At 41.5% G+C, this 26,321-nt stretch overlaps 1 protein-coding gene across 5 annotated transcripts in view; it reads left to right on the plus strand.

Annotated features, from left to right (window-relative positions):
• Positions 1 to 26,321, plus strand: part of LOC308136603 (pleckstrin homology domain-containing family A member 7-like) — a 172,572-nt gene that overhangs the window by 129,525 nt on the left and 16,726 nt on the right. For 2 of the 5 annotated variants that reach the window (XM_080505016.1, XM_080505017.1), the window contains exons 8-13: positions 1,704 to 1,804; positions 14,381 to 14,562; positions 17,963 to 18,499; positions 19,941 to 20,496; positions 21,608 to 21,691; positions 23,860 to 24,096. In XM_080505016.1, coding sequence (XP_080361142.1) covers positions 1,704 to 1,804; positions 14,381 to 14,562; positions 17,963 to 18,499; positions 19,941 to 20,496; positions 21,608 to 21,691; positions 23,860 to 24,096 — 1,697 coding nt within the window. The remainder of the gene's footprint in view (positions 1 to 1,703; positions 1,805 to 14,380; positions 14,563 to 17,962; positions 18,500 to 19,940; positions 20,497 to 21,607; positions 21,692 to 23,859; positions 24,097 to 26,321) is intronic. The other 3 variants (XM_080505018.1, XM_080505019.1, XM_080505020.1) reach the window with 3 other exon arrangements.

Raw genomic sequence — 26,321 nt, forward strand, 5'->3', positions numbered from 1 at the left:
CGAGGCTCAAGGAGCCGCATGCCTGCTGCTGACTCAGCTTGGTGGAGCAGTAAACACCAGGAGGCCCAACCGTCACAAGTAATCCAAAAGTCCACTCTTGTTGAATTATTTTTATCTTCCTCTCAAAGTGGTTAAAAGTCCTTCGCCAGAAATCGATGTATATCAAAATCCAATGAAAGCAAGGCTAACCGCTCTCATGTATCAAAAGGTGAACTTGTGCTCTACGCTCTCAGGCTAAGCTGCAGGTCTGTTATTGGTCGATGATGAATTTCCTAAAATAATTTGTACATAATATTTTGATGGTAAAAGCTGTTGGAGTTGAAAAGCAAAAACAGGAAGTTGTTGGCGATAAATGCAATTGTATTGACTTTTACTTTGATTGTTCACTATATATTGTTTTATAATGTAATTTTGTCTAAAAAAAATATGCAGTTGCAATGCAAATAAATAGTTATAAACTGAATGTATTGCTTTTTCATCCTGATTTGAAAGAAGTGGGGTCATTAAGACTCATGCAGACACAAAACCATGTGAAGACGCATCAAACCTTTCTAGGATCTGAAAAGTTTCCCACATTCAGTGTGGGAAGTTCTGCTGCTGTTGATCTGCTTTCTCAAAGTCACAAGTTTCCTTTTCTGTGTCCCTCGTGAACACACTTTCTACTGCTGGAAGTTTCCTGACAGCCCTTTTTTTCCCCCACCCTCACACGACACAGTTTAAACACAGAACACAGTTGATAGATGGAGCCTCTTCTCTCCCCAAACCTAAAAGAAAATGCTATTAGGTGAAGAAAAAAAAAGATAGAGCTCCGGTGTTGTGCTGTTTGTGTATAATTTCACTCTATTTGTCACACTCAGTGTGTGTGTGTGTGTGCGTGTGTGCGTGTGTGTGTGCTTGTGATAAAACAGACCTCACTGCTGTCTCGCCCACCATTTAGGGAATGTCTCCTCTAAAGGTCCTTGAATTATTTTTAACCAATTACCCCTGCAATCCACTCCGCCGCCTTATCACCTCTCTGCACATGCAAAAACATGCAGGCAGGTGCTGCATGGGGATGTTTCCTTTCATTCTGAGTTTTATGACGTGGTAATTGTTGGACACACGCACACACAGCATAGCATCCAAACACAGTACTAAGCAGGTCTCTTCATGGAGGAGTTATAATAAAAAAATTAAAAAAAGAATCTCAGTCAAACCTCACCCCATGTTGTCGTGAGGTTAAGTAGTCAGCCAAGTAGTCGTTCTATCTCCATACAAGTCTGCAGGAAGTTAATGTAAGTCAATGTGAAGCCCCCCACCCCCCCACACCCCCCCACCCCCCGGGCAGAAAAACATTGTGTACATCCATGTGCATGCTTGAGTGTGTATTGAGTCTGATGTCAGCATGTGACAGACGTACGTGTGTGTGTGTGTGTGTGTGTGTGTGTGTGTGTGTGTGTGTGTGTGTGTGTGTGTGTGTGTGTGTGTGTGTGTGTGTGTGTGTGTGTGTGTGTGTGTGTGTAATGATACCAGTGGCGGGCACCAATGAAATTAGTGGGTGATGAGCGATATTTATTCCCCCCACTCCGTCCTTCCCTCTGCATCTCTGCCGTGCCTCATCTCACCTTCCTCACCCAAACCTCTCCTCCCTCTCATTCTCTCTCTTCTTTCTCTGACTCCTCACGCCGCCTCACTCCTCTGTCTCCCTTTTCTCCCCCCCCCAGACAGCAGAGAGGAAGCGGTCCTGGGCAGTATTCCTCTGCCCAGCTATGTCATTTCACCTGTGGGAGCTGAGGATCACATCAGTCGCAAGTATGCCTTTAAGGTACGCTCCTCTTCCTCCGCATGTTGTTTTAATAATGTTTGATGTCATCTCTCGCTATTAATATTATTAAGATTCTTTTTTTTTTTTTTTTAATGATTGTCTTTATGAGCGTGCAACCAGCCACCTGGTTTTAGTTTGAGCTCCATCGGAAATAAGTCAAACAAATCTCTGATTTCTTTCTCATATGTATTAACCCGAGTAAGGTTAGTACTGCTCGCACTCTCAGCTTCACACCATTCCCTCAAATCAAACAAAAAGTTGTCAAGTTGAAATTCAAGCTATGAAGTATGCCTCATGTTTGAAATATCTGAACTCCGGCAGACATAGATAATGGACATTATCCCCGCTGGGACCACTTGAGATAAAATGTATACACCTCGCGCTATTTTAAGCTCGGTAAGTTTCCATTGAGAGGTTTGTATCGTTGTAGACAAATAAGCTTTGCAGTGTCGTAGCTGAAAACCTGCTGTACTGCAACACATCCCTGCAACACCTGGCACGTGTCATCCGGCAGGTTTTTTAGCACGCAGCGAATTCTCAAAATGATATATAGGTGGCTTTAAACTCTCACAAATGTGGTTTTGCCTCTTTGACACGAAACGCCAGTTTTCACTTTCTTTAAAATTGCTGCTCACAAACTAGTGAAATCAGCACTGTGGTAGTTATGGCCACTGACAGTGATTCCTGATATCTCTGAAGGTTAAAAGTGAAGAATCAGAGCACCGACCCTCCGTCACTCGGCGCTGTCCAGCACCTGTTGCAGACACACTTCATACTGATTGTCTGTCAGCGTCTTTATTGAGCCGTTCAAACGCTTCTGGAATGGCATGAAGCTTCTCCGTTACCTGAGGCAACAACGTTTTTGAGTTCAGTTGGAGACGGACACGTGTGACGTTAAGAGGCGGGCGTACTGTCAGAGTGAGTCCACTTAACATGACAGACACCTTCTCATCCAGTGTGTTTTCTTTATTATTGCATTGTCGATTTTCACTGAAGTCGTCAAAACTGTGAATGAACGCATATAATTCAAAACATGTTTTAACTTTCAGATACTTAAAAATAACAACCTACTGCTTTGGATGCTCTTGGCTTTGTCGAGATGAGGTTCAGTCAACTGGAATGGTTTTCCAACAATCTTGAAGGAATCCCAGAGATCCTGAGCTCACTCTGCGGTCCATCTTGTCCCAAACCACCTGGACTGGGTTTAAGTGCCGACCGTGAAGGCCGGGTCATCTGGCAGCACTCCATTAGTCAAATAGCCCTCAACAGCCTGGAGGTGTTTGAAGCCGTTATCCTGCTGAAAAATAAATGACGGTCCAACTACGTAAACCCAAACCGATGGGATGATGTGGTCGCCATGCTGGTTCAGTGGGCCTTCACTTTGGAAGAAACCCAAGCACTGTCACCAGAACCCAACCCCCCCGCTACTGTATGAGCCCCGCAGCTCATTATCATGTCAGAGCGCAGAGTTACATGATGCTTCTAAACGCATCACTCAAAGCTGTCAGCTCCTGCAGTTAAAACTGGACCAACATGGCGGCTCTGACGCAAACTCTCTCCGTTATTACTGGAGCAGTACGGAGAAATGTATTTCTGAAAACATTTGAAGTGCGAAATAAGCTGTGCAGTTGAAATGTTAAAATGCTGCTTCACAGAAATGTGCCTGTTGTGAGGGGGCGTGGCCTGTGAGTTTAACAGCTTCCTCTTGGAAGTATGAGCCCTCCTACTGGCTTTCCTTCTTCTTCTCATGGGTTCTTATGGGAGTATGCAGGGGCCTGAAGTCTGCACAAAACAACTGATGGTCCCGACCCCATTAAGAAGGTAAGAATTTCCACCAATGAACGCTGACGAGGCTCAGCTGTGGAGAGAAAACCATTTCTGGTGACGACCTCGTGAAGCTCTTTGACAGGAGGCAGAAGGTTTGCATTGCTGTCGACAAAGCAAAGGGCATGTGGCGCTGCATTGTATAGTAATGGTGCAATATGTAATCATTTATACATTTTCAACTCACGTAATAACGCCGCATTTTCTAATAATCTGTTGCATTAATAACTTGTATTATTACCAAATGCGGGCTAAATGATCAACTGCACTCAGTGGCACTTTACAATCTGGTGTCATTTCTCCAAGAAAAAAGAAATGTGTGGTGGAAATACTTAATGGTTTGTAACTCTAAAATTCTCCCAGCCACAATGGCAGGTGGTCTAAAAAGTTCAACCTGATTTAGATCCCTACATTCTACCATTGTAATGTTGGCAGGATATGAGCAAAAGTAAACAGTAATTTAATATAATATATAACATATACAGTAATTGAATATGAATCAATTTTTCCCCTCACTATTAAGCTTAAAACCATCTATATGGATAAAGATAAAAATGTATTACATAATGCACCAAATTCAAAAATTTTGTAAAACAAAATTGCGGAACACCCACATTTTGTAATAGCGATTGCAATATATAACAGGTTATTACAAAATGCTGCAACGTTTATGAGAAAATGTGGCGTTATTACATAATCATAATATGTAATGTATCACATGTTGCACCATTATTACATAATGCAGCACTACAGGATGAGTAATTTCACATTTTTTTTGTTTACTATATCACTCCATATATGTTCATTCATAGGTTTGGTGTCTTCAGTGAGACTCGACCATGTAAATAGTCAAGAAAATAAAAATTTAAAAACCTATGCATGCTGACTGTTGGGGGTGCGCGTAGCGTCGACAAAGAGGCTGTGCAGAGTTGGTTCCAGGTAATGCAGAGCCTTCTCATATCATTTGCACATGAAGCATAAATTGGGCTTCATAGCATTTAATAAGAATCAGTACTCAGTATCAGTAAATAGCTAAAGGTTAGTAGTCGTCCTTTAAAAAAGTGATGTCGGTGCATCTCCAGTTAGAACATATTTACTCCCGAATTAGTTTGAAGATCTTAACTTACACACACAAACATAGATACTAATTTAAATACTTCTATAATAAAGACACCTTTGCTTTAAATGACATGATTCACACAACGTTCATGGATGAACTGAGGAACTTAAACCCGTTTTCAAAAGTGTTTTGTTATTTAAGGAGAGATGTTGGTGATTATACTCAAACATTGTCCTTTGAATCCAAAGTTTCTGAAGCGTCCGTTCACCTTTTCAATCGAATTCCCTCTTCGGGGTCCCTGCTTGAGTCCCGCCTTAAAAAGACAGATTCAACGCTGCAGGATTTAGATTTGCTTGAGTTCTTTTTTTGTTTGTTTCCGGCCTGAGGGCAAACAACGTCTGCTACTGACCAACATTTTCCCTCCTGCCATTTCAGAAAAACATAACTGCTTCATTCTGCGAGAGGATTTAGCCTTTGTTTCCACTCTCAGCAGTCTCTGGGTTTTCATAGGAAATAGAACCACGTTTCATGAGTGACAAGAGTATTTTATATTCCCTTTTCTGCTGCGAAACACACCTCAGAGCCTTGCTGTGGTCTTTATTTTAATCCCCTTTTTCTGCAAACATTTATTGCAAAAAGACTCTGCCACAATCATCTTTTTTTTTTTAATTCACCAAATCTTTCGTTTTTAAAATCACAAACTTTATAATTAAATCTCAATAACAAAAACTTTTCTTCATCAATTTAAGAATGGAAGTGATCAAGGTACATAAGAATTGCTATTGGCTGTAGCCTTAACACTGAAGCTGATGTACTGCAAATTTAGCATGAATAATAAAATATCAAAATGATCAGTTTTGTCAATTGAATTGATGAATCTGAATTTTTGTTGTCGTGAGAGTAAGAAAACATTAGAAATAATGTCCACCCTATCTAATATCTACCTGTTGCAGCACTCAAGGTAATCCCATGTAAACTGATATTCATTCTATTTTGCATCAAAGACATCAGTCATTTCAAGGCACTCCTGTGGTGAGAAATTCAACTATTCCTCATGAGCAGGGCTGCCAAACTCATTTAACTTCCGGGGCCACGTACAGCACAATTTACTCTCATGTGGACCGGCCCAGTGAATAATAGCATTATTATATAAATAACTACAATCTATGTCTTTCTTTTACATGAAACTCAAAAATATAGTTCATATTCTAGAAATGATCTTTGATGTAGATACATTTATACATCTGTGTAGTCATCCTGATCACCTGAACTAACTCATCACATAATACAGACTAAATTGAGCCTCTGGTGGTCAAATAAATATATCACAGTCGATGTCAGAATTTCACACTGCTGCAAAATGTCATCTTGCGAGCCGGATTGAAACCTCTGGTGGCAGAGAGAAACCTACAGGAACCAGACTCAGAGATGGAGACTTTCAGCAGAACCATCTTAATTCCTCCATTAGTGACCAACAATAGTTGAATTTTTGCAAACGTTAGCCTTGCTTTGACCCAAATCACATCACTTTTCCAACTTGTGACCTGATTTATTGCCCACGTCTAGTCTTTAGATGAACCAAAGCTGTAAGTTTGAATCATAATGGTTCACAAAAGTAGAAATGTGTGCTTTGTTTGATGACTCATTCTCATTTGGCTACTTGGTAGCGGTCATCTCTTTAAGACCGGTGCAGCCAGAGAGCCTGTGTGAACCACAGGTCACGTTTGAGTCGTTCAACCCGACGCCAATTAAAAGAACCGATTAACCTCAAAAAAGACAAACATATTGAAATCAACTGATTTGCATGCTTTGTTACTCAGTCCTGCAGAACTCAAAGATAAAATGAAATGCTGCTTTTCTTCTCTGTAGAGGTTGAGTCTTTAATCCTGCGAAGCTGATGTTACAGTAAAAACAGCTGAACTGGCTGTTCACAGCAGGTAGAACCTGGTGGGTGTGAAACGCCACTCAGGTCTGTAGCATCAGCCCGAGATCTCTCTTGTTTGATTACTGGACCAGGACCCCCCCCACCCCCCACCCACCCCAAGCCTCCCTCCGTTCAGCTCCTCCCGCCCCTATTCACCAAATCCTCTTCCCTCTCTTGTTCCCATTGGCTGGCTGAATGACTGGGACTTCCCTCCCTCCCTGTGAGTGTGTGGCGCCGTCCAGTGCCAACCCTCCCATAAATAGGTACTCTCACTTTGCCACATGTCCACCTCCTTCACCCCCCCCGTCTCCCGTCGGTGTGGCTTTTTGGTTCCAGCGTGACCGAATATACAGCAGCCTTGTATATTCCTTTGGTTTTTGATGCATGTCATGAGAATAACTTTTGGCTGAAGTGGTTGTGTTGCTGTATCTGTCAGTGTTCCCTGTCCATTATTTTGTCATTTTCCCTTTCTCCTTCCCTGTTGCTGTATGAAAATGTGTACAGTATTTGCATTATCTGGGCTAATCGTTCATCTATGTGCCCCCTCTTTGCCGTCGCCCTCCTTCTGTCATATCCACAGTTCCAGCATGCTTTTTCTTGCTTTTTTTTTGTTTGGCGGATAGCAAAAGCTTTGACGTTTGGAAAATTGCATCTTCTACTGTTTTCAGGAGAAAAAAAGAAGTAGAAAATCTTCTACTGTGCAACCCCGCTGTCCTCCAAATGTTTATGCTTCTCCAAAACGACTGCTGTCTGGAAGAACTTGCGGTATTCTTTATTCAATAGAGTAGAAATACTCAATTTCTTTTTTAAGGTCGCATGGTTGTAGCAAGCGTGTTTGGCCTCCATTTGGAAGTTTTTTGAGGTGAATTGAATTTGTACAGCAGTGAGGTTGGGAGAGCGTACCTTATCTGGAGTGTTTTTGGTGCTCTGGCTGCCGAGGCTTATCTTTCTGAGCACAATGACTCCCTAAATAGTGCCCAGGCAAACAGAGAGCCTGTCTGTAAGGATCTGTCCACAGCACCCATTGTGAGCTCCCGTGAATGCAAGCAGCGAGTGATATTTTCAGGGTGAAGCTAAGGGAAGGCAGAAGAGGAAGGAAGTGATTCAGACTGGAAAATAAAGGCTGATAAAGAGAGGAAGGGACGGGAGGAGAGATGGAGAGGAAGGAAGCGATGGCAGCTCGTCTCTGAGAGAACCAGGGGGGAGGTTTTCTTTAATTTTTCATAATGGTTGAGCGGCAGACTCCAGGAAACACATAATCAGAAAAATACCTTTTTTTATTTACAAAAAAAAAAAAAAAAAAAGCCTCCCGACTCCCACACAGACGCAAAGAACAGAGAGAAAAGAGGCTTCCGTGTCCACGGATGCAGTGTGTGGGAGTGTCGGTCACGCACTCAGAGCTGAATGAGCCACTCAGCATTCCTGCTGAAGAGAAGCAGAGACTCCCGGTGTGGTGTCGTGCTGGTGTGTGTTTCATTGTGTTGAGCTGGAAAGCCACTGAAGCCGGTCACAGACACGTCGTTTCCCCTCCATCCTCAAGTACACAACACCACCAAGTTTGCGCGAGCTCTCACTTTGCACGTGTGCGTTGGTGCTGGCAGAGTGAGTGCGAGCTACTGCCGGTGTGTCTGCACGTGCCTCAATGTCGGATGGGCAGCAGAGTCGTCCGTCTCTCGTCTCATTGTAGCAGCAAGAGGCCATCTGTCAGTGAGTGAGCAGGCGTGTTGAACAGCTGCTTCCCGAGGATGCTACGTCGCTTTCAGCAGACACTCACAGAGTGTTTGGACACATCAAGCTTTCACTTTTAAATAACAGTAGTTACTAACTAGATTCCTGCCCAGGTTTTAATGCACCGTGGCTGTTGAGTGGCAAAAGACTTTTTTCTACCTCGGTTGATTCCAGGGATCATAATGAGCTTTTACGTATCTCAGATTAAAAAAAATCAAAATAAAACTTTTGTCCAACAGACTAAAGTTCCACAAACATTTTTTTGTTTTGTTTATTAAAGCCTGATACAAGTTGCTAATCCTCATAAGGGGAGGCTGCAAGAGGCTGATTCAACAATATCCCAAATAACACATCTCACACAAACAGCATGCACATTACGAAAACTGGAGTATTTAAAGGGTTTTACGTGTGTTTCCACGTTCATCTGCCAAAGAAAGATTGAATGCAGGAGAGCTGCAGGAGTGAAAATGCGATAAGTCTCGGGAAAGGAAATTAAAAAACACATTGAAGAGCGTCTGCAAAAAAATTTGGATTCTAAAAGTTGCAATATGGTCGACCGTGTGTAAGGAAAAGCAGCAAAAACAACAGAAGGAATTAAGACAACTTGGCAAGATCTAAAATACGCAACTGAGAAAATATCTATCTCCAACAAATAAAACTGGTGGGAGTTGGTTTAAAAAAATACATCCCAGCTGAATGCTGAGCGGATCTGCAGCCTCCTTTCAAATGTTTCCAACACAGAATCAATCATGACACCATTACTCTGCCATAAGTCACATTCTATCAATGTTCATATAAAACCTTTCTGACAATGAAGTGCAACTTTAGTGCTTCAAGAGGGATTGATAAAAGTCATTCAAAGGAAAACTATTTGTTGACATACACTTCTCCACGAAGCTTTCAGAAAATTCTATAGAGATTAGATTATAGAGAATATTTTTTTATTTTATGTGCATACCAACCTGTTTTTTCAAGAAAGGTCTAATCTCCTGGCTAAAACGTTTTAGCAGCTGAAGAAGGCAAAATGGCTAAAACTGTCGGAATTACAAAAAAACTGAAAATCGTCAAAAAATAATAATACAGGCAGAATAGCTAATATATAGAGACATTCAAAAATGGTTAAAATTGCTGGTATAGCTGAAATTGTTCTGTTAGGAAATGCACAGTGGATATAAATAGCTAAAATGGTCAAAATAAAATCTCTAAAAACTGGAAGAAAAAAATCCATGAGCAAAAAAAAGGGGCAAAAAATCTTCAAATTGGCTACGAAAATATAAACAAAAACATCATGAATGCAAAGGTAGTTTTTAGTATGTAAACCAATTTCTTTAAAGATGTTTTTTTTCTTCATTTCAGATAATTATCTTTTTTTTTATTTGGTAGAAAATTGCAACAAATGGCTATTTTGGTCTTAAAGGGTTGCAGACCTCTGATCTAAATGAATCATTATCTAAGAACGTTTCAGATGAAAGTTTCAGGTTGTCATCAGGAGTCTGATGGATCCAGCCTGGAACATCAAGCAGGAAGCGGTGGTTGTGAGCTTATTGCGGTAAAGTGCCAGCATTCTGGTCATGCCACTGGTTCAGTGTAAGGAAATGATGTTTTCAGTCAGTTTGTTGTTGGCTGACGTGCTGCCATTTAAATGAGTGTCTGTGTCAGAGAGAGAGAGAGAGAGAGCGAGAGACAGAGACAGAGAGAGAGAGATAGACAGAGAGAGTGTTCTAAGTTTATAGTAACAGCGGAGGTGAGCGTCTATTTTATTCATGAATGTGTTTGGCCTGTACGTTAAACTGCCTGAGCGGGAGGCACCTTGTGTTGAATCCTGACTGACGTGGGGGGGGGGGGGGGGGGGGGGTCATCTCATCTCATCACAAACCAAAAAAGAGAAATCAGGAGCCGCCACAATGCTACACACACACACACACACACACGCACACACACGCACGCACTCGCAATCCCGCATTCATTATTCAGCGAATTAGACGAGAGAAGATTTAGTGTTTACTTACTTTCCATTTACACACATTTGTTGTTGAGTGGATGCTCTCGTTTGTCTCCCAGTCAGACTCCTACTGCAGCGAAGGGAGGGAGGAAGGAGAAGTGGAAAACTGGGACATTTAGAGCTTAAATGAGCCCCTAATGACCTCACACTTACAACAACTTCATCAAGGTTACAAACCACTAGGATGCTATTCTTTTAATATAGAAACGTCCCTGAATATCAGGTCTGTTCACTTGTTTTCAATTACCAGGGGGGGCAATTTCCAGCCAATTTTAAATTCAAATGACTCATTTTTGTGAAGAGTTTAAATATGTTGAAACAATTTTACAGAGGGTGAGGGACTTCAATTGTATCACTATTATCAAGGATAATGTTAGAAGATTATCCTCAAATCGTATCAAAAGTTGATGGTTGTCTGTTATACTAAGAATTAGTAAATGCATCAGTGATTAGCCGAGAGTGAATGATTTCCACCAATGAAAATGCCTGTTTCATTTCACTCTTACTCAGACCTATTGCACACAGCTAGATAGATTCGAGAAATGTTGGAATATAAAACTAAATATAAAACTATATTTCTAAAAAAAAAAACATAATTTGGAGCTGATGAATCAAAGACCTTTAGCGCACAAAATGTTACTGTTGAATTGTTCATTGATGCACTTTATTAACTCTGCAACAATAATAATAATAATAATAATATTAATACTGGCTTGGATTTATATTGCGCTTTTCTCAGGCTGACTCAAAGCGCATACAAAGAAGCTTAATGTTAATGCATATTTTGAAACTAAAGAAAATAAACATGCACTTTATTACTGATATTAATCTTATTGATTACCAATATGTTTTTCATTACATTAATTGAATGTTATATAAACATAGAATTTTGAAAATGTAGACAGGAATTGATTATTCTCATCATTTCTACTGTGAACTAACTAGATGAACCAACAACAAACTGTTGCATTGTGAAAGTGAGATGTTGAATTTATGATGTGAAGAAACGTGGACTCACTGAAGTAAGACAGTTACTTATCTTAAGCTTTCACGATCTTACAAATTAAAGACTGTGTCGATTTAGTTTCATTGAATTTATGTAGGATTTATTCCAGGTCTTCTCATTCTGTTGTTATTGGACAACATATAGCTGAAATGGGTACAGATTGCATAAAAACCTTCAGCTTCTGAGGAGCCTATGGCCTCCAAGACCCCAGAACCTTCAACTGAAATCATCGCTTCCTGTTGCCCCCCTGAGCTACTGAGTTACAATCTGCCAATTACTGCACCTCTCACACCGAGGTGAACATTTTGTATTACGGAACTCTCTCTCGTTCTCTCTCCAGAGGCTTTCCTCTGGATTCCATAAAGTTTGAAGCTGGATCTAAATGAGGAGAAGCAGAGATGCGGTCTTCCTCCACGCTCGCTGGCGTCTCAGTGGACCAGGAGCAGTGCAGCTGAAAACATGTTGTCTTTGATTAAAAGGAGCAACTCCTTTCCTTGCAAAGTCCAGCCAGTCATTTTTCTCTGGTCTCCACAAACGGAATAACTTCCTAAATGCAGCTCGTTCCCTGAGTTGCAGGGATGAAGTGCTCTGGAAAATGTTGGTACAGGAAAAACAAAGTTATCGATCTGCATCAAAATAGGTTGTGGGTTCAGTGGAGGAGCTGGTGACACCAGGTTGTGGTCGCCTGCAAGTTTCTCAGTTTGCTGTTTGGTACTGTCCAAGTGATTTTAGTTGGATGTTCTCTTCTGTTGATTTCATTATAACAGGTGCCTCCCCTTGCTGTTGTGCAGTAAATGTACATTTATGGTTCGTTTCTGCAAAACCTATTAACAACAATCTGAAATTTACTGGAAACAATCTAGGCGGGTGACACAATCTGCTGCTGGGCTCCAGATCTCAGCGATTTATGTTAAATGTTGAGGTTGAGCCTGAATCCCAAACTGAATCATGAACCATGTATATTTGTCATTGAAGAATTGTAGTTATTGTTGTCATTTTTTAATCTTTGCAATCTCAGTATGTGCTGAATTGGACCCAATATGTTTGACTCACGCCACTTTTTTTCGTAACAGAAGTTTGATGCTTCTAAAATAACTTTATAAAAGATACAACCGACTTTAAAGTTGGAGCTACAGACAATCTGTCACTTAAAAACAAAATCAAGCACTGTTGATATTGGTATGTTCATTTATATATAAAGAGATTTTAAAAAAGCAAACAGAAAGAAAACATTTCAATGAAAGACAAAAGCAGAGGGGACAACACAATCCGTCTTCAATATGTACAAATACGAATTTACATGAATGAAAAGGAGCAGGAAGAAGTATAAACCTATTTAATCCTCGACCTCAAATACTTATGCATCTTTATCAATTACTTCATTCATGGAGGAAACAAGTTTTCTTTCTGAATTTAGCATCAACCTTCCTCTGATGAATAATGCAGTAACTGAATATAACAGTGTTTTCATATGTCAGGATACCCATACAAACAAACAATAGTTCTACAGATTTCTACAGTATTTAATGTATATATATATATATATATATATACACACACATGTATATAGGATAATTCAACAATATCCTCAAAACAAAGCCCATAGTCATTATGAAGTCATTATGAAGTACCCTTCTTCATAATCAATCAATTCTTATATCTCTTTCTTAAAGTTAAATTATGTTTGATATTTGTTTTATGGCCACACACAATTTGTTCCACAGTTTTACTCCACAGGAAGTAACACGCACACTTTTCCAAATATGAACCTTTAACTTTAGTTTTTGACTTAAATGCTAAAACCTCCCTCACTTTCACAAAACATTTTCCAAATATTACCGAGCAGCAAGTTATTCTTTGCTTTATACATTGTTTGAACAGTTTTGAGAATTTCACAGTTAACGACTTGTGCTGTCCTGATGTGCTTCGTCTCAAGGATGAGAACACGTTTGGGCCATGCTATGTAAAAATAGAATTCCTTCAACCTCCTCTTACCAAGAGACGGTTCTATGACTGAATGGCCATCAGCATATTGTTTTCACGAAGGTTTGAGCACATTTAGGCCGTCAAAGATGCAGTTGGTTGCGCAGTAGTAGAAGAAAGTAAAATAATAATAATAATTCCTTAAATGCAATAGGGGCTCCGACCCTCATCAAGATGCAGTGATATTGTCAACGTGCATCTGAAGTTTTGAGAGATTTGTGCTTGAGACTGTGTCAAGCTTATCATAACAGGGGTTGGCTCCACAACCCGGGGACTCCACGCTGGACGTCACTGTTTAATATCGTTCAATTCATTCCTTAAAGGTATAGTAGAGGATTTTCTTCTTCCGGGTGGATCATCAAAATAACTGGTCCTCCCAATTGTCAATCATTCTGGTGATATATGACGTAAGCCCGTCGTACGTGCTCGTCCCTGCGCGCAGCTCAGTCCACACGGTCCTCATCATGCCGGTGGCCGACCCGACGCATTATTCTCGGACATTTTTACACAGTTTCACCCCCTCTGGTGCAAATCTTCTTGTAAAGTGAGCTTATGTGAGCGATGCCGACTTGTGACTTGTAAACAGAGCGTGCACGAGGAGAGCTGGGCTCGTGCACGTCTCTCGCACGCGTTTTAGTAGGCGTTCCGTCTCGGGAGCAGGTACAGCGTTGCGCATGCGCATTTTTTTCAAACGGTGGAGAAGGCGGTTCTTTCCTAAAATTCCTGAAAATCCTCCTGTATACCTTTAATAAAAGGATGCAGGTTTGTGAGGAGCGACTGTGTCGGGGCTTCTTGTTTCTATTTTCCATCACACCATTGGTCCAAAGTCGTGGCTTGGTTGGTCGTGTCTGGCTGGTGGTGTTGTCTGTACTCCTTCATTGGTTCCCTCTCTGTTTTGGTCTGGTGCTTCATGTGACCCTCAGTGTGGTTTCTCTTGTCACACAGCATGATGTCTTCCAAACCAAACTTGCAGCTCATCTTAACACCCGTCTTTTAGCATCTTGCGTGAGAAGAACCTGACGCCCCCCCCCCTCTCTCTCCTCCTCCAGGCCAGCCACACCGGTATGCGCTCATACATTTACAAGCAGAGCTCTGTGATTGGCTCGCAGGCGGAGCACACTGGCATGCGAACGTACTACTTCAGCGCCGACACTCAGGAGGACATGAACACGTGGCTGAGGGCCATGAACCAGGCCACGCTGATGCAGAACCACAGCGACACGCTCATCAGGTGAGACCACACACACCGGACCACACTTGTTTGCTCAAAAATATCCACAACTTCATCTCTTCTCTCATCATCCTCACTCAACTGCTGTTGTGTTGTTTTTTTTTCTGATGTTACACCAAGAGCTCCCCCATGTGTTTGTTATCAGTATTTCATGTCTTAAATAGACAGTTTGGGTCACTTTTGTACTTATTTGGATGAATAGTTATTACGTAGTTTGGTCAAATAAAGATTATATAGATGCTTAAGTGTTGCCATAGGAACAGATGCATTCCTTGCTCATCCACTAATCTCTAACGATGTCTGAACTTTTTCCAAAAAAGATGAAGTGAGTTAACTTTTGTGGTCAAAGGTCATATTTTGTTCTCAGGAATGCCTCATAGTAATGTTTTGACTCACACACATTCCCCCTCACTCAAGAATATAATTGTTTACGGTCAACTTCACTTTGTCCGCATGCTTGTCCCAAGTTCACGATTACAATCTTTATCTTACACATGAGTTTGTTGTTGTATGTCCCTGAACAACCCTTGTTGCCGGTATTATATCTGGACCTAATGTCAATTGCACAGAGCGATAGGATTTATGCAAGACCTACTGCTCGTAATCAGTAGTAACAAGCCAGTGACTCTCAACCTTTTTAAAATCACTGATTCTTTTTCTTGAGGGATTCCAATTTTTACCATAAAAAAATCTCAGACTGGTGTCCCTTTAGCAAGAAGTTTCAATCTTTCATTCTTCCGTTTTTCAACACAAAAAATGCATTCAGCTGTATTTTGTCCATTTCTTCAATGAACTACATTCTATGTTGCTCTCTTGGTATACTTTTATTTTGTTTTTTCTTCTAGCCAAATTCATCTTTTTAATATTTTTTTATTTTAAAATGTTTTTAAATGACTGCTAAACTTTGAGCGTAAATACCTAAAACTTTATATCGCAAAAAGTGTGTTTGTAATATAAATGCTGACTCACCTATTGTTGAGACATGAAGAAATGTTGCACCGCTTCACGAATCTTTGGCGCCCTCCTCAAATTGCCCTAAAAATAAATAAAATAACCAAATCTACTTAAATAATAACTAATAAATAAATTGTAAACATTTCTAAGACCTCGTTCTTTGGGGGTTTGTTTGTTGTTGTTGTTGTTGTTTTTTTTGGTGGGTTTTTTTTTCAAGAAAAGGAAAAAAAAAATGTGGGAGGGAAAATGAAAACAATGCTAGTATAGCTAAAACCGCTCTCACCGTGAGGAAAAGCATATAGAATCTATAAATAGTTAAATAACCAAGATGCATAAAATAATAGCTAAAGCAGAACAATCCATGAAAAAAATAGAGACTAAAGAGCTGTAAAAATGGCTACAAGAGCTAAAAATGTAATGAAACGTATCTGAATTGTACCCGACATTTTATGAATGCGGCCACATTTTTTTTGTTTGTGTAATTATTTTTTTATTCTTGATGTTTTTTTCTTCATTTCAGAGAATTGAATGTTTTGCAGCTCCAGGCAAAATTTCGAAAAACGTCTCTTTAGGGAATAAAGGTTTCACACACCGAATGTCCCCATTTCCTCTTGATCGCCATTGAGTTTGATTCCTGCTGCTTCAGCGCAGAGCCTTCCGAGCACTAGAGTCTCGTTTGTTTTAGCTGCTCGGTTACATTCGAGGAGAACATTGTGATTTTTGGTGTTTTTGAGCGAGCGGCAGCTCCCTGCATGCATTATTGATGTGTTGAAGGGCGGTGGCACAGTTCAAACACACCCCATCGTTCACTGGCAGTGTCAGAGCCCCGCCGCTCACACCACTTTATCTTCATTATTTTCAGAAATCTCGCAATACACAAAACTGTTAGTGGAAAAACAGAGAGGAAACTTGAGCTGAAGACAACTTCCTGCTGGGAATATTCTTAAATCTCTTTCATCCAACTTTTCCTGTGTTTTGTCTTGTATTATTACTAGAACATCACCTCCGTTGGGACCACTTTTTAGGTGTTGCATTGTTTTTGCATTGTGCAGCATTGATTTCCATTGCATGCTGCGAGAAGTATCTGATCTCAAATACAATGCTTTTTATTCCCCCTTTAAATAGAGAAGCAACTAACAGTTCTGGATATCATTATGATATTTAATGAAGAATTTCATTATATTAAAGGTCTTCTTTTCTCAATGATAAGTAATCTCATGAGTGGTGGAAAAATGTAGAAGAATTCCATTTTCATATAATTTCACTATGTGTATATATATATATGTATATATATATGTATATACATATATGATGACATTAAAGCCACTTTTCCTTTTGCAGATTATTTGTAATTATTCCACTTTATGGCTTGTAGTTATTTTCAAACTGCCGTCACTGTTTCCAAAACACATCTGAATAATTAAAGCACTTCACACCGTCTTTGTTGATAAAAGACGGGAACTGAAACTGAACTCGGGAGAATATTTGTAAATGAAAAACTGTAACACTACAGTTAGCAGCAGCTAGCATTAGCTGCTCAGTAGTAGCTAGCACTTTTCTCCACAGATTTTAGAATATATAGTGAGCAAATTACAGTTTTAATCCTTGACATTTGTGACATAAAATAGAACTCAGCTGAAACTTGAAAGGTTAGGGATTTAAAATTGGCCAATTATGAGTATTTTCGTGAGTGCACGATAAAGGGTTAAAGAAACTGAAGGTCCTAATTTTTTGAAGTGGAATCAGGGAAAGTTGAGGTATTTCTTTTACAGATTTCAAACTAATTTCTGCAACTTGGCATTTTGCAATTAACACATTCATCAAAGTGCATTGCATCTCTGGGTTGCCTTATCCCACACCCCAAAAATCTCAATATATAGATATAGATAGTTATGGATATAGCTAAACTTTTACACACACACATACGCACACACACTGGTTGCCAGGTCTCACACAAAGACACACGCTCACCACTAAGGACAACCATTCTAATGTGTTTGGATGATGAGAGACAGACCAGAGTGTCAGTGATGGCTGTACTTGTTGACAAAATCTAATGGGAAGGTGAAGCATTACTATTGTTTTGATGTGAGCTGCTGTCAGGGAGATCAACACCATGCAGTTCATCTTCACTCAGCGCGGCTCTGTTCCTCCATGCTGGCATGAGGACACGGGGCGTCGGTGCCGAGTGAATATTCAGTAGCTTGTCAGACGACGTGCTTTGCAGTTTACTCTGTGGTATCTCCAGATGAAACTCGTGATGTAGTTCAAATTCAGTTCAGCACAGCTGAACTGACTAACGCCCCAAAACTGATGGAGCACAATGTCCATGGGAAATCACTGATCAAATGAAAAGAACCGGTGGATAATCTTTCTCTCTCGAAGTGATGAAAGTGTAAAAGTCCAACACTCATCCCGGGTTTGGTTTTCCCTCTGCTCTCCACAGACCGGCTGACAGATTAGAGAAGCTGCTGCAGCAGGCCGTCCCGCAGGCGAACCACATGAACCAGCACCGGGCCAAGGCTTCAGACTCTGACCTCACGCGGCCCCTCGTCCACGAGGTGCTGCTCGAGGCCGTCCACCGGGACGCAGAGGAGCGCTGCAGCTTCCACAAAGAGTCCCCCGCCTCCGTCACGTTGGAGATGGACACGCACGCCTCCCTCCCATGCAGCCTGGTCCCCACGGTGCTGCTGCAGCCCGACCACATGTCGGTCTCGGCGCCCGTGTCCAGGGCGCCATCCCGCGCGCCGTCCCGGGCCGCCTCCACCCTGCCCTCCAGCGTCTGCACGAGGAACGGCCTCGTCTCCACGCCCAGCCCCATCCTGGAGCCCAATGGGATCGCGGCGGGGACGTACCAGCGAGCTCCAGAGCCGTCCGCCGCCGCCCCCATCGCCGCCTCCACCGGACACAACCAGGTTCAGAGGAGGAGCACGCTGGAGCAGGTGGAGCAGTGGGTCAAAGTTCAGAAGACCGAGCACAAAGGGTAGGATGCTGTCACGTACAGGACGAGCAACTTCAAAACAGTCCACACTCAGTATTTCTTCTTTAAAAGAAGGTCACTTTTTAAATGATCCTTATTCTAATTTTGTTTTTTTTTTTATGATCTGAACTGCAGTTTGCTTCCACTCTCGAATGTACAGAGATTTCGAAAAGCTTTAGTTTTGTTGTTCTGCTTCAAATTCACGGCCATATTTCCGTATTCTCTACTCTCATAATGTCAGCATCGTAGCAAACCACAAAATTAACCTCATATTATCAATTAAGGATAAGATTTTTAAAAAAATGTTTCTCATTTAACTAAACACAAACATTGAGTTATAAATTCTACTTCCTCTGCATGGAAATAGCATCAGCTGAAAGATTTCCAGGAATTTGACTATTTCTTGTGTTTTATCTGCTGCCTTGTCACCAGAAGAAGCTTTTGATAGATTGTTCTCAATATAAAAATAACCACAATGTAGGTTCACACCCCCTTCATTAAGCTTTTATGCTCCACTGAGAGTGGACTCTTTCTGTATCAGAGTTTTACAGCACTGATCCACTTTTACAATCCAAGTAAGAACCGAGCTGGTATTCCAAATATGGCACTGATGCTTTGTAGGAAATCGTAAGGTGTGGTGGTATTCCTCGGTTTGTCGTTAGTTGAATGTATTTTACTTCTAATTATAGCTATTAAAAAGACACAAAGTCAAGCAGTGATTGTTATCTCAAACATCACTGTCTTCGGCCTCGGTGACACAACGTTTTTAGGGAAAACGTGTTTTTGTTTCAGAAAAGTTTTATGTTTAGAAAGCAACATTTTGAAAACGATATCCGTTTACACAGAAGCAGCCGTAACTCCGTAAACGATGTTGACAGCATGTCGGGCTATGAGGTAGCACAGGTGATTCTTTTTATAATGAAACCGCATACATGTAGAGAACAATACGTTATAAGCAGTAACAATGGGATTGCATAGACATTCAGGGTTAGACTGTTATTACGGCGACGGTCAAGTCCCAGGAGAATCTGGCCTGAAAGTCATGACAATCTGGAGGCCCCCGTTGCTGTTGTTGACCATCTACTAGTGCATGTGCACAACAACTATTTACTACTTCCATGATGCACATGAGGAGCAACTGAATTTCCACCGTCTACAAGCCTTTCTCAAACCGTTGCATTTGCAGTGATTCCGAGCCGTGCTGACACGCAAAACGCAACGGAAGTTTTCCCCTTTCACTCAAAGTCATTGCCATGAACACATGGCGGGTTTTAATAGAGATGTATCAGCATCACTAATCAGAAAAAACAACCAGTAGGAAATAAAAAGGTTTTTAAAGGAAGCCAAAGTGTCTGAAAAATCAAAGATTTCAGAAATCTCTGCATTTAGAATCTTTGTGTTTTGGGGGAGGGTAAGCATGTTTTTGGGTTTTCTGACCCCGCAGCCCCCCGTCGCGGGAGAACACCCTCCCCCGCCGCACGCCACCATCTCAACACAAGTTTTCCACCTTGGACGCCTATCAGACGCTGCCGAAAACCCCTCGCCAGAGCCCCCCAGCTGGCAGGCTGGGCGAGTACAAGTACGCCCAGGACCGGCTGAGCCACTTCCGCCTCACCCCTGACCCGGGAGGCCCAAGCCCCAACACCGTCTGGCAACTGTACGAGTGGCAACAGCGCCACCAGTACCGTCACGGCAGCCCCACCGCCCCGCTCTACACCCCGGCTCCAGATTACCCATTTGGCCCCCGCCCGCCGTCGACGTTGCCTCCCGCCTCCGCGGCGCCCAGGCCAGAGGGAGCCGCTCGCTGCGTGTCGGTGCCCCCGTCGTCAGCGGACATCCCCCCGCCCGGCCCCCCCCCGGGCTCCAGCCGCACCCTGTCGCCCACACGGAGGCCGCACACACCGGCCGAGCGGTTGACCGTCAGGCCCGTGGGGGACATGTCGGTGATGGACCTCACCTTCACCGTCTCCCCCCGCAGGAGCAAATCTCAGATGTTCAAGGTAAAGTGATTCATACCCACACAACAATGGTTCATACATAGAGGAAACAATAATATCTTCATTTTTGGGGGGTTTTCAGTGCAATAAAACCCAAAAAGTAACAACAATATAGTAACCAGGTATCGTGATGGACTGGTGACCTGTCCAGGTGTGTCCTTCTCTTGCCCACAGTGAGCTGGGATCGGCTGCAGCATCCTGCAATCCTGAACGAGACAAGCAGTGTTGAGGGAGAATTAATGGATATCTCATCCATTGAATTAGCTTTATGCCTTGTGGTGTTATCTGTGAAACGTGATGTTTTAATCAAATGCACTTACATATTTAAATTAAAACAACATCTTTCATAATGTAATACCTACAGCTAATAATGTAATAACTGCAGCTAATAATGTAATAATAGATAAATATGGCTGCATTTCTTGGAAAGAGTTCGCATGTCAAAAATGGATATAATGGATAGTCATCATATTCATTCATTGAAGATACATATTAAGAATCTTGGATGATTTTATCACCCTATTAGAAAGTCATTACGTTTTTGGTTCAATTACATTTAGAATGGATAAAATTAGATTACGAAGGAAATTATTATATTAATGAAAACAGCTGTGTGGGTGTATTTTTAACTCTAACTCCATGAAGAGTGTAGATATCATATAGATGTCATAATGATTCGTTTTGTTGTCGTTCAGACAGCGAGGTGTGGATGTTGCATGGATGTGCTTCAGTGAACAGAATAAGTGTTTTAGTGCCTCGGGGCCGGACGGCCGCCACATCCTTCATATATCTGCTCAGTTAAATTACCTCGGGCAGAGACAAAACAGAAAATGTGTACATATGTGCTGTATTAAATTAATCACAGCCTTTGAGTGGAAAATCTATATCTGTGCAGACGCGCTTGTCGCATTTATGTATGTGAATGAAACATTATGCTAATTCACGCCCACACTCACATACAGACAGTTTAATTTTGCCCACAGATAACAGCACAACATAATTATTTCATCTTCTGAAGCCACATTTGTCGGCTTTAGTTATTTGGGACATACTGCGGCATATTGCGCTGCCGGTCTATATCAACTGTGTTTATGATGTCGCCTGCGTGTTCCAGGCTGCTACGATTGAGAGACGGTCCATGCCTCCATCTGGCTACATCACCCACACTGTCAGCGCTCCCAGCCTTCATGGGAAAACGGTATGTTCCGATTGCATTCCACAAACAGTTGGAAATATGAGCAGAAAGCAGAAAGTGTTCACATTTTCAGGAAAAAGGTCAATGAGCAGATGTGGATGTGTCCTTTGCCTTTAGCCTAATGTTAGTGGTTATTGATCAAACATTAATTCCTTTCTGTGTGCGTGGAAACACTAACCAGATGGTGAGCATTGTGAAAACTGCTCCTCACTGCAGGATGTTACTGTTGTGTGCCTTTCTAGTTCTTTCAATTCTATTAATCCTATAAAATCAAGCTGCTTGTTGAAGATAGCGATCGACCAGTCTGATGATGAATTAGCTCATGTCGCCGAGGTGGTGACATTTTTTTTTTTTTTTTAAATCATCGTGTTGGTCCGAATATAAGGTGACCCCTTCACAAGGCTCATGATAGAAACCCTGTTTCTGTAACAATTCTAAAAACTCACGGACTAAAAAGCTGTTAGACGATCAGTAACCTGATGCACGCACTGGATCGTTCCATACAATTTCACATGCAGTGCAGTGGCGGCTGGTGCTGAATGTCTGAGGTGGGGCTCTTCATTATTATTCAATTTCAGCCCATTTTTACTTCATTTAAATACAGTGCATTTATAAACAACATCACAACAATCTTACCTTTTGTCAGATTGAGAGTCCTCCAGTTATGAAAATGATTGTGCTTTTAAACAGACAGTGAACAGAGAGCACGTATTAAGACTCTTATTAACATACATGTAAACAAATACAAGCAGAAGCTTCATTAATCCCTTTTAGAAAATAAATGCATTTTAGGTCTGATTTACTGGAAATGACAGTTTGTCTGAGTTTAGGGAAAACTAAAGGTTTATCAGGTATATTTTCAAACAACACATCAATCCATCTTTCAAAGCAATTTAGAATTATTTGAAACAAACCTAAAAAAAAGTGTTTAATAAACTGCTTTCTTTAAGCTCTTAGATTTTCAGTCATTATTAAATATGAGCATAGCTAAACATTTATAGACATGAACAAGCCTGCACATATTTGAAAAAAACCTTAACACATTTCTGTTTATGTGCATTTAAAAATAACTATGATGGAGAAAGTTGATCCTGACTGCGGCTTTTCAGCCACATTTCTTCTTTCAAATGGTAAATTAGAAGAGAAGTGACAGAGTTAATGATCAGAGACTCGCCACTTGTCATCATGTCAACATCTTGTAGAAACACTGAACAAACCAGAACTGACTTTAAAACAATCACTGAGCAGGTCTGGCGATGGACGATTTAAAAAGTCGCCCCCAAGTCTCACAATGACTCTGATTGGTTTAATTTCATGTCAGTCACTCTGGTGTTGATCAGTCATTGGTCAGATCGCTGCTAAGCCCCGCCACCTTGGGTGGCTTTCTGCAGAACCCAAGGCAGCTCACACACACCCACACCCACACACACACACACACACACACACACACACACACACACACACACACACACACACACACACACACACACACACACACACTCCAGAAAGAGAAAAATCAAGAAATCCTTTCTCTTATTAAAGATTATTGTATAGAAAATGAAGCAAATACAATTCAGAGACCATTGTTAGGTGGCATAAACAGGTTTCAACAGTATTACAGTTTAATTATATACTTTATGTAAATCAATCAATAAATTAAAATCCTTGCTTCCACCAGAGGGGGTGTGTGGCACCCTGGCGCCCTCTATTGGCCAGCCGCTACTGATGCAATGTATTCCACTTCCCTTTCATGTTTAGCTGGTTTAAACCAAGCTATGGTCGCTCTGATTCCTGCTACCTTAATTCTTCATCCATTTTAGAGCTGTGGAGCTCCTGTTGCTGACTCTTCTACCTCTTTGGTCACAGAGTCACTGTTCAGTCAAGTATGTGCACATCTCACACCAACACGTTCCTCTTTAGGATTCCTGATGCACGGTATGTTTAGCATACAAGGAATGTTTAAAACAAAATAAAAGCAGAAATACACGTCTTGAATGGAACCTGATAATGCAGAACTCTGCATAAGACCAGGAGCTGAATATGAGACCCTGAATAGAAGGTTTTCCAGCCTGTTTCAAAGCCACTCTCATATTCGGACCAATGCCGTATTTGAACTTGTGTGGTCAGTGTTGAAATGTGTCAGATTGAATGTCCTGTCGTGCCCGTGACAGCCCGAGGAGCTCACTCTGCTCCTTATTCAGCTGCGCCGGCATCAGGCCAAGATGGCCTCTGTCCGTCAGCAAACATTAGCCCAGCTCCAGCGGCTCAACGGTCCCACAGAGACCCTCCACCACGACCGCCTCTTCGCCACTACTAGCACCAGTCCCCTCCTCAGCGCCGGCCCCTCCCCCGTGTCCCAGCTCGGACACGTGGGGCTCGCTGCTACTGTCAGCCCCTGCAACACACAGGTGGGGGCACGCCGGCCTGTCGGTCCCTCATCATCCAGGAGCCTGTAGAGGTCGCCACTAAACATCCAGCAGGGCTGCCGTTCCAGGGGAAGCAAAGCTTTTATACTGTACCTGCAACTTAGACCATTTCTACACAAGTGGTGGGATTTTTTGGGGGGGACAGTTTTATAGAATTTTATAAAGTTTCAAACTCTACATAAAGCTTAATTGTATTCTAAGAATTGATTTCATGAGAACTCCAGTAGATGTCAAATAAATGTTCACTGGATGTTTTTAGTCCTGAAATTATTGATGATTATTTCAGGTAGTAGCCACCACTGCCAGGTTTGGTTATCAAATGTAATATCTGTTTAAACAATATAGCATTTTTCACTTCATTTACACTACTGTTCAAGGTTTTTTGGTGAGGGCAGTCCAAGTCCTTGACCACGTCTGTTAAATGACCTGGTTTTTGTGTTATGTCTGCTCAAACGTATGTGACAATCTATATCTGTGCAGACGTCTTTAAGGAGGAAATGCACATTCCAGTATCCTGTACACCTTCCAGGTACCATTTCTAAAATGAGTTGACTCTTCAAAGGAAAGGGCAGAAAACAGTCAAGTACAGCAGCTGTTCCATTGTTTAAATTTCATTCTATTAAAAGGAAGAGCGCATTGAAATGTGAAGAGATACTTCAGTAAAACTAAAAAAACTCACGATGTCTATGTTGAACTAATTTGTCAAAGTACTCAAAAAAAGAAGTGATAATTTGTCTCGTGATTAAACATCACTTTAATGAAAAAGGTTCAAAGAGCACATACCACCTGAAACCACTAGATGTCACTGTCTGACAACAGAATGCTGCTGCAGTCCTCCAGTAAGACCTCATCAGTCATGTGTTGGACTGAGAGAGCAAGGGAAATGCCACGTCAGCGTTTTAACAAAGATTATCAAATATGAAGCAGCAAACAAGTGTCTGGAAAATGTGTGAGGGACTGATGAAAAGCACAAACTGTACACAAAGGTGCAGAAAATAATACAGTGTACGCACCTGTGTGATTTCTACGGTTTAGCTTCTTCTTAATGATGCTTTTTTTTGACAGATAAACTGGAACATTCGGTAATGAAATGGCAAAGTTTACTCCATATTGTAAAAAGTTTGTGCAATATTGCGTAATTGGAATAAAACTGAAATTGTAGTGAATTATATTAGTGAGTATTTTTAAATTATTTCCACTGCAGTGGGACTTGTCCAAAAACCTGTTTTTAACACATTGTGAGTTTGTGTATCATCATTGTTCAAAAAGTTCAGGTTGTTTGCGATGAATGTTTGTTCCTCACATGAATCTTCATTAATCCCACTGAGCAACAGTCGTCCAGATGATGCCTTTAAGGCGTCATTTCCTTCCGTCTTTAAGACATCTTCAGGGAGGCTACAATGAACATGTTTTTGTACGTTTTTCCTGGACATTGCATAGACGTCCTGTCTGGACGTCATATGAACGTCCAGACAAGACCTCTGGATGATGTGACGCAATGCGGTTGGACTAGACAACCGCAGTTGGTCTAGTCTAACCACATGACCAACTGTGCACTTGTGCTGACAATAAAGCTGTAAGCATGTCACTTATATATGACAGACTTGAAACATATTGCGACTAACCATGTGCCCTTGAAACCATCGATTCGTCATACTTTCAGCTTGTCATATATAAATGACATGCGTGAACATTTATTGACAGGGTTAACACGTGAACAAGTGCACAGTTGGTCTAGTGGTTAGGAAACATAGCTGCTATGGATGAGGTTTTAGTTTGATCCCAGATGGTGTCACTTTTTTTGGTGTTTTTTTTACCCATTAGCGTCACGTCATCCAGAGGTCTTGTTTGGACGTTCGTATGACATCCAGACAGGACGTCTATGCGATGTCCAGGAAAGACGTGCAAAAAAACTTCTTCATTCTGGCCTCCCTGAAGACGTCTTAAAGACGGAAGGAAACAACACCTTCAAGACGTCTCCTGGACCACTCTTTGCTCAGTGGGATGATTTCACAACAGTGACAACATTGGACACTTGCTCTTTCTTCACTTGTTCCCTGATTTCCCTCAATGTCTGTTCAGTCTCTTCTAATTGAACATTTCCTTTGTTACCAGTTCCCTGGATATCCTCCCAAATGCTGCAGCATGTGGTCTTAAAGAAGATCTCCTTGTACTTCAGAACAACTCTCGCGAGTTAGATGGTCTTT

Source organism: Blennius ocellaris, assembly GCF_963422515.1.
Source record: "Blennius ocellaris genome assembly, chromosome: 11".
In the NCBI taxonomy this organism is placed as follows: domain Eukaryota; kingdom Metazoa; phylum Chordata; class Actinopteri; order Blenniiformes; family Blenniidae; genus Blennius; species Blennius ocellaris.